The 12295-nt window shown below is 43.4% G+C and overlaps 1 protein-coding gene across 2 annotated transcripts in view; it reads right to left on the bottom strand.

The window, feature by feature from the left end:
- ppil2 (peptidylprolyl isomerase (cyclophilin)-like 2) overlaps nucleotides 1-12295 on the bottom strand; it is a 189277-nt gene that overhangs the window by 71582 nt on the left and 105400 nt on the right. For both annotated transcript variants that reach the window (XM_085961988.1, XM_085961989.1), the window contains one exon: nucleotides 3710-3785. In XM_085961988.1, the coding sequence (XP_085818114.1) occupies nucleotides 3710-3785 (76 nt within the window). The remainder of the gene's footprint in view (nucleotides 1-3709; nucleotides 3786-12295) is intronic.

The following is a 12295-nucleotide window of genomic DNA, read 5'->3' as shown; positions in this document are numbered from 1 at the left end:
AATTGTACCCTGGAGTTAGTGAGAACTTATACTAGTAGAAGGACATGGGATTGGGGGAAATATATTAGCATAGATTGAACAGACTGAAAACAGAGAGTAGCAATAAACGGGTCATTTTCAGGTTGGCAGGTTGTAACTAGCGGGGTGCCGCAAGGATCTATACTTGGGCCTCAGCTATTTACAATCTATATCAATAACTTAGATGAGGGGACCGAGTGTAATGTATCCAAGTTTGCTGATGATACAAAGCTAGGTGGGACTGTAAGCTATAAGGAGGGTGCAAAATAGCTGCAAAGAGATATAGACAGGTTAAGTGTGTGGGCAAGAAGGTGACAGATGGCGTATAATGTGAGGAAGTGTGAAATTATCCACGTTGGTAGGAAGAATAGAGAAGCAGAATATTGTTTTAAAAGGTGAGAGACTAGTAAATGTTGGTAGGCTGAGGGATTTGGGTGTCCTTATACACAAATCACAGCAAGTTAACATGCAGGTATAGTAAGCAATTAGGAAGGCAAATTGTATGTTAGCCTTTATTGCAAGGGAGTTGGATTATAAGAGTAAGGAAGTCTTGCTGCAATTGCACAGGGCTTTGGCGAGACCACACTGTGCACAGTTTGGTCTTCTTACCTAAGGAAAGATATACTTGCCTTAGAGGGGGTGCAACAAAGGTTCACTAGATTGATTCCTGCGGTGAGAGGGTTGTCCTTTGAGAGATTGAGTAGTTTGGGCCTAGAGTTTAGAAGAATGAGGGGTGATCTCATTGAAACATATAAAATTCTGAGAGGGCTAAACAGGGTAGAAGCTGAGAAGCTGTTTCCCCAGGTTGGAGCGTGTTGAACTAGGGGTCATAGTCTCAGGATAAGGGGTTGGCCATTTAGGACTGAGATGAGGAGAAATTTCTTCACTCAGAGGGTTGTAAATCTTTGAAATTCTCTACCCCAGAGGGCTGTGGATGCTCAGTCATTGAGTATATTCAAGACTGAGATTGCTAGATTTTTGGACACAACAATAACTTGTATTTATATAACGCCTTTAACGTAATAAAACGTCCCAAGGTGCTTCACGAGTATTGAAAGACAAAAAATTTGACACCGAGCCACATAAGGAGAAATTAGGGCAGGTGGCCAAAAGCTTGGTCAAAGAGGTAGGTTTTAAGGAGCATCTTAAAGGAGGAAAGAGAGGTAAGCGAGGCAGAGAGGTTTTGACAGGGAATTCCAGAGCTTGGGGCCTAGGCAACAGAAGGCACCACGGTTGAGCGATTATAATCAGGGATGCTCAAGAGGGCACAATTAGAGGAGTGCAGATATCTTGGGGGGGGTTGCGGAGCTGAAGGATATTTCAGAGATGGGGAGGGGCGAGGCCATGGCGGGATTTGAAAACAAGGATGAGAATTTTAAAATTGAGGCGTTGCTCAACTGGGAGCCAATGTAGGTCAGCGAGCACAGGGGTGATGGATGAACGGGACTTGGTGCGAGTTAGGACACGGGCAGCCGAGTTTTGGATGACCTCTACGTAGGGTAGAATGTGAGAGGCCAGCCAGGTGTGCGTTGGAATAGTCAAGTCTAGAGGTAACAAAGGCATGGATGAGCTGAGGTAAGGGCGGAGACGGGCGATGTTACAGAGGTGGAAATAGGCGATTTTGGTTATGCTGCGGATATGTGGTCAGAAACTCATTTCCGGTTCAAATATGACACTAAGGTTGCAAACAGTGTGGTTCAGCCTCAGACAAGTGTTAGGGCAAGGGATGGAGTCAGTGACTAGGGAACAGAGTTTGTGGTGGGGACCGAAAACAATGGCTTCGATCTTCCCAATATTTAATTGGAGAAAATTTCTGCTCATCCAGAACTGGATGTCGGATAAGCAATCTGACAATTTAGAGACTGTAGAGGGGTCGAGAGAAGTGGTAGTGAAGTGGAGTTGGGTGTGGAAACAGTACATGTGGAAACTGTGTTTTCGGATGATGTCGCCAAGGGGCAACATGCAGATGAGAAATAGGAGGGGGCCAAGGATAGATCCTTGGGGGACACCAGAGGTAATGATGCGGGAGCGAGAAAAGCCGTTGCAGATGATTCTCTGGCTACGATTAGATAGATAAGAATGGAACCAGGCGAGGGCAGTCCCACCCAGCTGGACGACGGTGGAAAGGCATTGGAGAAGGATGGAGTGGTCAACCATGTCAAAGGCTGCAGACAGGTCAAGAAGGACAAGGAGGGAAAGTTTACCTTTGTCACATTCACAAAGGATGTCATTTGTAACTTTGATGAGAGCCGTTTCGGTACTGTGGCAAGGGTGGAAACCTGATTGGAGGGATTCAAACATGGAATTGTGGGAAAGATGGGCACGGATTAGGGAGGCGACAACACATTCAAGGACTTTGGAGAGGAAAGGGAGGTTGTAGATGGGGCAGTAGTTTGCAAGGACGGAGGGGTCAAGGATTGTTTTTTTGAGGAGAGGGGTGATGACGACAGATTTGAGGGAGAGGGGAACAGTACCTGAGGAGAGAGAACCATCAACAATGTCAGCTAACATGGGAGCCAGAAAAGGAAGTTGGGTGGTCAGCAGTTTGGTGGAAATAGGGTCGAGGGAGCAGGAAGTGGGTCTCATGGACAAGATGAGCGCGGAGAGGTCATGAGGGGAGATTGGAGAGAAACTGGAGAAAGATGAGTGTTCAGGACTAGGGCAGGGGGGAATCTTACAGAAAGTTTGGCCCAGTGGGCTAGGGGAAGGAAGGGAAGTGGCAGAGGCAGCTGAATGGATGGTCTGACTCTTAGAGACAATGAAGTCCATGAGCTCCTCACACTTGTTGTCGGAGAGGAGGGTGGAGGGGATAGGGGAGAGGGGTTTAAGAAGACGGTTAGCAGTAGAGAATAGGAGCCGGGGTTTATCTTTGCATTCCAGAATAACTCTGGAATAGTGAGCAATTTTGGCAGACGAGAGCAGGACCCGATAATGCTTTATGTGGTCCAGGCAGATCTGGCGGTGAATGGCTAAACCAATTGTCCACCATATCCATTCAAGTCTGCGTTCCTTGGACTTAAGGGAGCGAAGATGAGGGCTGTACCAGGGGGAGTGGCCAGGGTGAGAGAGAGTAATTGTTTTAATAGGGACTAGGGCATCAAAGGTGGTGGTGAGGGTGTGGTTGAGCAGATCAGTAGCTGTAGAAATGTCATGGTGAACGGAGGGCCAAATGCTGGACACTAAGGGAATCAAGGGACATGGGGAAAAGGCAGAAAAGTGGAGTTGATGTAGAAGATTAGCCATAATCTTATTAAATGGTGTAGCAGGCTCAAAGGGCCATATGGCCTACTCCTTCTCCCATTTCTTATATTCTTATGACATAGTTATTCTTTCTGCACAACTCAGGTGAACAAACGTCTGAGGAACAATTTTCTCTCTCACTCGCATTTGCTGTGAATTTCTGGTGTGAGACTATTTGACATTCAAAGGGATATGTATGATTGGAGGCGTTCTGTAAATACCAGAACATAGAAGTGGTAGCTTTATAATAGGCTCCATGCAGCCACATGTGCCCCTATATTTGCGTTGTATATACCCTTCCATACCATTTCACTTGCAAACAGGCAAGTATGCGCATTTAAGGGAATGTGACTATAATGAAAAGTTTTCTGTGAAAGACTTATACGATCGAATGACACTACTTTAAATCCAACAATCATATCTAAGACCATCAGTGCGAGAGATTCCTTACCTGGATCAGGAACCTTCAGGTCATTTTTGACATGGAAAAAGTTTGAAACATTAAACTTGTCCACATTGGATGGATCCTGCAAATGAAACAGATCAGTGAATGTTTACAGTTCAGACCAAAGAACATGACACAAACAGAAGAGGAACTTTTGCTCATGTATTTAATTTAAAAAGTTTGAGAATTTTAACCCTAGTAAGTAGGGTACTTTGCTGCCACATCTCATCCTGCTGTAACTGCTTAAGAAAAAATATTCATGTAGAAAGATAACTTAGAGAGGCTGTGATAAAACAGTGCTGAAGGAGGAACGTGTTGAGCCCCTCAAGTGTCCCAGCTGTCAGGGTAGGGTGACTGACCAACAACTTGGAGCTGCTTTCTGCTCTTCTATAGCTTAATAGTTGTACGTTTTGCTGTACATCCCATACTTCGAATTCTACTCAGAGCCCAGCAAAGGAGCAAATGGGAAACAACAATGTACTAACCCCAACAGCCAAACATGCAGTGCATTACCTGCCCCTGCAGCAGACTACAGATGGAATGGAGGAACAATTGCCAGAAATTGGAGGAGGGGAAAGGGAAGAAAGTCTCAGGCAGGGGAATGTGGGAGGCAAGAAAAGAGGGAATATAGGAGAGACAAGGAAAGGGAGAAAGTGGGAGGGGGAAAAGAGCAAAAGAGACAGAATGAGAGAATGTGTGAGGGGAGAGAAGTACAGGGAAAAAGAGGGCAAATAGAGGGGTATCGGAGAATACAATTCAGATTTTAAGTAAACAGTTTGAAACAAGAAAATCAAAGTCACATAGATGAACTAAATTTACATTTTTTTGGCCCGGTATATTTGTAGTTTACAGTCAGAATATCAGTGTATTTCAAACTTACAGCTCTTTGCCAGTATGCAATTTATTTTCTCACTCAAGCTTTGAAAGGTTGACCACCTCTCCATTAGGGTGTTGGCTTGCAGGGTTATCTGGAGTTGAGTGGCAAGAATTTCGGTGTGCCCCTCTACTCTTTCCTTCCCAGGACAGGCCTGGTCTGGTCTTCAAGTCCCATCATACATTACTGAGTCTACCACAAAGGATCAACTCCATTCGGATTTTCCATCAGCAGATTCTGCAGTCAATCTGGTCACTTTCAAAATCCAATCCCCCTCAATCACCTACTCCCTCAAATATCTTCCTAAAATATTTCTACACTATCTGCTGCACAATTACAGCACCTTCTTGGAACTAACTTGATCCCAAAGACACCAATAGGCCTCTGACCCCTCCCCCTACACAGATAGAACGGCTCCTCCACAGAGCCTAGAAAACAGACATTTTCTCCAATTGGAGGTGAAGTGGACAGGGTGTGTGAGAATATCCTTCAGCTCAAATTCTGGGCTTATACTCAAGGATGACCTCGAGTTGATGTCCACTATGAAATATGGCACCAGCAAAAGTCAAAAACTCAAAAGTGAATAAACTACCACAAGTTCATTCCGGCTAAATTAAAACAGGTGATTCAAGGAGGTAACTAACATTGGGGGGTCAGGTCACAATAAATGACTTGAGTTTATCAACCCCTTGATGTATTATTGGGCCAGATTTTGCAGTAGAAATAAGCGCGAGGTTAACTGCGCTCACCGTTATGAATGTGTAAATCGGGCATCAACTTCCACCAACCGCTGTGCTGTTGAATGTGTAAATCAAGAAGTTGCTGTCGGAGATGCCCTGTTCCTCCAGAAGCTGCTCAATAACGCAAACTCACTGAGAGACTCGACATTGAAATATATTGAACGGCGTATATATATATACACACTAGCTGGGGGGGGGGGCCCCGGCGTTGCCAGGGCTGTTTTGGGCCGGGCGGTTTAAATCGAGTCCCAGGCTTTGGGGCCTGTCTGTCTGTCCCTGTGTGAATCTGCTGCCGGGCAATGTTTTAAATCGAGTCCCAGGCTTTGGGGCCTGTCTCTGTGTCCCTCTGTGAATCTGCTGCCGGGCAACATTTCTACCTTTTAATAGCTTCAAAGATGAAAGTGAAAGTACTTATAAAACATTTTTGGTAAATGTGATGTTATTTTTAAAAGAGATACTAACTTTTTCGAAGCTGGATTAGCAGATTTTGAGCTGGAAGTAGTGAAGCAATGGCTGCCCGATGCCGGAGTTGAAAAGCATTAGTCCCACCCACAGACGCAGTGATTGGCCAACCATCATGCGACTGAACTGTAGGATTGGTCAATCGTGACAGCACAGGATTGGTCGACCTTGACGTTAGTCAATCAATGCTATTAGCAGATAATGAGTTTAATTTTGAAGGTTTTTTGCATAACGCGCGAACAATTTTAGTCCGACCGAAAAGTAAATACGCTTATGACGGTTCTGGAATCGTCAGCTTTCTTTCGACGTAACGCACGTGTAGGTACGCTCTATAACTTTCGAGTTTATTCAAGACAGACAGACAGACGGAATGACAGACAGAAGTATCCTTTTATATATATATAGATATAGATAGATAGATAGAGATACGAATTAAACTCGCCAGAAAAAGCTAGGTTTGTCCATTCCAGCGTAAATACCCTTTTAATGGCTTGATAAGTCTTAATTATTGCCAAAAAAACCCTCTTTGAAAATTAACTTTTACAAGTGTGGTGTATCATTCCTTCAGATTTTAAATAACGTTGAAGATTTTTAAAAAAATATATATATTTTTTTTCTTTCCGTCTCTTTTATCCCTCTCTCTTAATCCAAACAATCTTCCCCTCTCTATTTTGCTTTCTATATCTGATTTGACATTGGCCCAGAAATTCGGGTCGGGGGCTTCCCGCGGGTGTATGCCCCCGACCTGCACTTACCTTGTGCGCCGGCCGCTGAGCTGTGGGCCCCCGTGGAATAGCGATCCTGGGCCTCCTCCAACTGCTGGCGCGCAGTGATTGCGTATCCCAGGGGCGCAGTTAGTTTGATGCGTCCCCTGGGATCACGTGGGCCATGGAGAGCCAATGGTAGCAGGGAATGCTTCATTCATAAGTTTGACAGGAAGGGCTGTCAAACTTATAAATACTATAAGCCCCAAAATATCACTAAATCTTCAAATAAATTTTAAAAAATCAAATTTTTTAAATAAACTATAAATTACATGAAATAGCTATTTTAAACAATAATTTAAATTTTTGAAAAAAATAATTTTATTTTCTAACGGGGCTAAAAATAAACTTACCTTTCTTTAAAGTATTTAAAAATAATAAACCTGTGGAAAAAATGTTTTAATTTTAATTAGTTCACCACTTACCTTGTAAAAAGCAGACCTTGTGACTGCTTTTTATATGTGTAACTTCTGGAGACTTACCCTCCCGGTAAAACCTGCAAAAAAAACGTAAGTTTGATGCGCACGCGCAGCCTCTCCTGCGCACGCGTTCCACCTCTGAACCCCTTCGTTCAGGGGAACGGAAGTGCCGGTTTCTCGTGCATGCAGAAAACCGGCACTTCCATTGGGCCTACGGGCGAGTACCCCGTGCGTACTCACCCGTGGAGACCCGAATTTCTGGGCCATTGAATTCAGTATTTTAACTGACACTTCCTGGTTCAGACTCTGCGCTGCTCATTAAAAATTCTTCAATCTGTTTGGTTAAGGAGGTATGCAGTTGCTTGACCTGTTCACACAGGTCTCAGATACTCTGTAGAGGGTGCTGTCCTTTTTGGATGGTTGGCTGAGAGGAACTTCCAGTGCAAAATCCCACAGAAAGTCTATGGGAAAGTGCAAGTGTAACGTGGCGCCGTTAACCGCAAAATTCGGCCCATTATTTTGCAATACACTACCCAACATACTCCAGTGTGTGCATTAGGCTATATATTGTCCTCTCCCCTGGTGGGACAAAGTGACAAAAGAAGTGCTCCAGTTGGTCCGACTATCCATAATTTTAGAAGAACACAAGCAGAAGTCACGGATGAGACAAGTGCTTCTAATGTTTCAACTTACGCAACCGAGCATTTAACTACATCTTGAACTCCCCTAATGCGTTTATTCCACTGCCTTAACTGGTAGATTATTCCAAATGCCACAACTCGGAGTAAACATATTTACTAAGATTTAAAGTTACTTTTCACTAATTTGAATTTATACCATCTGGCTCAATGGCCTGACTGACTTAAGAACATAAGAAATAGGAGCAGGAGTAGGCCATTGGCCCTTCAAGCCTGCTCCGCCATTCAATAAGATCATGGCTGATCTTCTACCTCATCTCCACTTCACAGAAATCACAGAAACCCCACAGTGCAGATAGAGGCCATTCCGGCCCATCGAGCCTGCACCGACACATATCCCACCCTATCCCCGTAACCCCATGTATTTAATCCCCCTAACACTAAGGGTCAATTTATCATAGCCAATCAACCTAACCCGCACATCTTTGGACTGTGGGAGGAAACCGGAGCACCCGGAGAAAACCCACGCAAACACGGGGAGAATGTGCAAACTCCATACAGTCGCCCGAGGCCGGATTCAAACCCGGGTCCCTGGTGCTGTGAGGCAACAGTGCTAACCACTATCCCCGTATCTCTCAATTCCGTTAATATTCAAAATTCCGTCGATCTCTGTCTTGAATATACTCAACAACTGAGCCTTCACAGCCCCCGGGGGTAGAGAATTCCAAAGATTCACCACCCTCTGAGTGAAGAAATTTCTCCTCATCTCAGTCCTAAATGGCTGACCCCTTATTCTGAGGCTGTGACCCCTGGTTTAGACTCCCCAGCCAGGGGAAACATCCACCCTGCATCTACCCTGTCAATCCCTGTAAGAATTTTGTATGTTTCACTGAGATCACCTCTCATTCTTCTAAACTCTAGAGAATATAGGCCTAGTCTACTCAATCTCTCCTCATAAGACAATCCCCCCCATCCCAGGAAACAGTCTGGTGAACCTTTGTTGCACTTCCTCTATGGCAAGTAGATCCTTCCTTAGGTAAGGAGACTAAAACTGTACACAATACTCCAGGTGTGGTCTCACCAGGGCCCTATATAATTGCAGCAAGACGTCTTTACTCTTATACTCAAATCCTCTTGTAATAAAGGCCAATATACCATTTGCTTTCCTAATTGCTTGCTGTACCTGCATGTTAACTTTCAGTGATTTGTGTACAAGGACACCCAGGTCCCCCTGAACACGAGCATTTCCCAATCTCTCACCGTTTAAAAAATACTCTGCTTTTCTACTTTTCCTACCAAAGTGGATAACTTCAAATTTCTCCACGTTATATTCCATTTGCTATGTTCTTGCCCACTCACTTAGCCTGTCTATATCCCCTTGGCACCTCCTTGCATCCTCCTCACAACTTACATTCCCACCCATCTTTGTATCATCAGCAAACTTGGATATATTACATTTGGTCCCCTCATCCAAATCATTGATGTAGATTGTGAAAAGCTGAGGTCCAAGCACTGATCCTTGCGGTACCCCACTAGTTACAGCCTGCCAACCCGAAAATGACTTGTTTATTCCTACTCTGTTTTCTGTCCGTTAACCAATCCTCAATCCATGCTAGTATATTACCCCCAATCCCATGAGCCCTAATTTTGTGTAATAACCTCGTGTGTGGCACCTTATCAAATGCTTTCTGAAAATCCAAATACACCACAACCTCTATTCTGCTAGTTACAACCTCAAAAAACTCTAACATACTTGTCAAACACTATTTCCTTTTCATAAATCCGTGTTGACTCTGCCCAATCCTATTATTATTTTCTAAGTGCCCTGTTACCATGTCCTTAATAGCATTTTCCCTACTACTGATGTCAGGCTAACTGGTCTGTAGTTCCCCGTTTTCTCTCTCCCTCCTTTCTTAAATAGTGGGGTTACATTTGCTACTTTCCAATCACAGGAACCGTTCTAGAATCTATGGAATATTGGAAAATGACAACCAATGCATCCACTATCTCTATAGCCAACTCTTTCAAAACCCTAGGATGTAGGCCATCAGGTTCAGGGGATTTATCAGCTTTAAGTTCCATTAATTTCTCCAGTACTACTATTTTTTTTTTACTAATTCTAATATCTTTCAGTTCTTCATTCTCGCTAGGCCCTTGGCTGTCCACTGTTTCTGGGAAGTTTTTTGCGTCTTCTTCCGTGAAGACAGACACAAAGTATCTGTTTAATTTCTCTGCCATTTCCTTATTCCCCATTATAATTTCTCCTGTCTCAGCCTGTAAAGAACCCACATTTACTTTCGCTAATCTTTCCTTTTTACATATCTATAGAAGTTTTTACAGGCTGTTTTTATATCTCTCGCTAGTTTACTCTCATATTCTATTTTCCCTTTCTTTATCAATTTCTTGGTCCTCCTTTGCTGAATTCTAAAATCCTCCCAATCCTCAGGCTTACTGCTCTTTTTGGCAACATTATAAGCCTCTTCCTTTGATCTAATACTATCTTTAACTTCTCTTGTTAGCCACGGTTGGACCACTTTTCCTGTGGGGTTTTGTGCCTTAAAGGAATGTATATTTGTTGAAAATTATGTATTAATTCTTTAAATACTAGCCATTGCTTCTCTACCGTCATACCTTTTCATGTAGTTTCCCAATCTACCTTAGCCAACTCGCCCCTCATACCTACGTAGTTTGCTTTGTTTAGATTTAAGACTCTAGCATCGGATTTAACTAAATCACTTTCAAACTCAATATAAAATTCTATCATATTATGGTCACTCTTCCCTAAAGGCTCCTTTACTACAAGGTTATTAATTAACCCTTTCTCATTGCACATTACTAGATCTAAAATAGCCTGTTCCCTAGTTGGTTTCTCAACATACTGATCTAGAAAACTATCTTGCATACATTCCATGAATTAGTTCTCTGCACTATTACTGCAAGTTTGGTTTGCCCAGTCTATATGTAGATTAAAGTCCTCCAAGATTACTGTATTACCCTTGTTACATGCACCTCTAATTTCCTGATTTGTTGCGAATGCTTTGCGCATTCAGATATAGTGCCTTTAGCTTTGACTTATTTCTATTTTTCTCTGATGTCAACTTAGTCACTGATGCCTTATTACCTTTGTTACTCTCTCTGTCACTTCCTGACCCACTCTGCTTATTTTTACCCTAAACTCTACTTTGCTCTAGAGCCTTGACATTTCTCTCACTGCTTTTAAATTTACTCTTTCCTGAATCCTCCCATCATTAGTTTAAAGCTCTGTCTACTGCCCTAGTTATTCGGTTCGGTAGGACACTGGTCCCAGCCCAGTTTAAGTGGAGCCCGTCCCAACGGAACAGCTCCCTCTTTCCCCAGTACTGGTGCCAGTGACCCATGAACTGAAACCCCTTCCCCCCATACCATTCTTTGAGCCACGCATTTAAACCTCTAATCTGTTTGTCCCTATGCCAATTTGCACATGGCTCAGGTAACAATTCAGAGATTATTACCTTTGAGGTTCTGCTTTTTAATTTGGATCCAAGCTCCTCAAACTCCCTCAGCAGAACCTTATTCCTAATTCTACCTATGTTGTTGGTTCCTACGTGGACCACGACAACTGGATCCTCCCCCTCCCACTCCAAGGCAACACAACCTTCAGAACTCTCGGTCGCAGCTGCTCCGCCAGCACTGCACCTGGGGTCCCCTTACCTGCAGTCACACCCTCCTGTCCCTGACCACTAACCAGATCTGTACCACTACCTAACCTAAGGGGTGTGACTGCCTCCTGGATCAAAGTGTCCAGGTAACTCTCCCCATCCCTGATGCCCCGCAATGTCTTCACCTCAGACTCCAGTTCAAAAACTCTGAGCTGAAGTTCCTCAAGATGCAGGCACTTACTGCAAACGTGGTTGTCTGGGATCACAATGCTCTCCACAAGCTCCCACATGCTGCAGGTGCGGCACACCACCTGCACGGTCATCCCTATATGACCTTGTTTTATTTAATTAAATTTGTAATTAGGTAACTTAGTTTACAGTAATATTCTGGGTTCATCATATAACATCACATGCCCTCAATGAGTCTATTCCTTAACCTTTCTCTAGATTGTAAAGCTTTGATTTTTTCTAATCTTTGCTCATATCCAATCCCCTTTGTATTTTGGATCATTCTTGTTGCTATACTCTGGGACCTTTCTAAATCAAGTATGTCCCTTTTCAAATGTGGCCACCAGAATGGCACGCAGTATTCCAACTGAGGCCAGACTAATACATTATAAAGTCTCAGTATAACCGCTGCAGACTTGTACACCCGTGTTCTGGCTGCATATTCTAGTTTTTGGTTTGCTTTTGCACATTTTCTTGACACTGGAAGTGACAAGTCTTGTGTCCCTTTCAAAGCTTCCTTGTCCTAATTCTATTCACTTCATTTTATATCCACGTTGCTCAACTTTCTTCCAGTATACAATATTTAGATTTGTGAATATTAAATTTAATTTGCCACCTGCCTGACCAATTGCATAACAGAAATCATTCTGCAAAACCTTAATAGCATCCTCCATCCCCAGTGCACACTCAATTTAATGGTTATCTGTAAATTTAACAAAGCATTCTTTTACATTTCTGCATCCAGATCACTTATGTGTAAGAAACTAGGATTCAAGCACTGACCTCCATGTTACTCTACTCAGCATCTCTCCCAGTCTGATACTATGTC

This window comes from Somniosus microcephalus, chromosome 19 (genome assembly GCF_052327205.1).
Source record: "Somniosus microcephalus isolate GS21.2 chromosome 19, FLI_Smic_1.0, whole genome shotgun sequence".
In the NCBI taxonomy this organism is placed as follows: Eukaryota; Metazoa; Chordata; class Chondrichthyes; order Squaliformes; family Somniosidae; genus Somniosus; species Somniosus microcephalus.
Note: the sequence above shows the minus strand (reverse complement) of the source record. Positions and strands in the feature narration are given on the sequence as shown.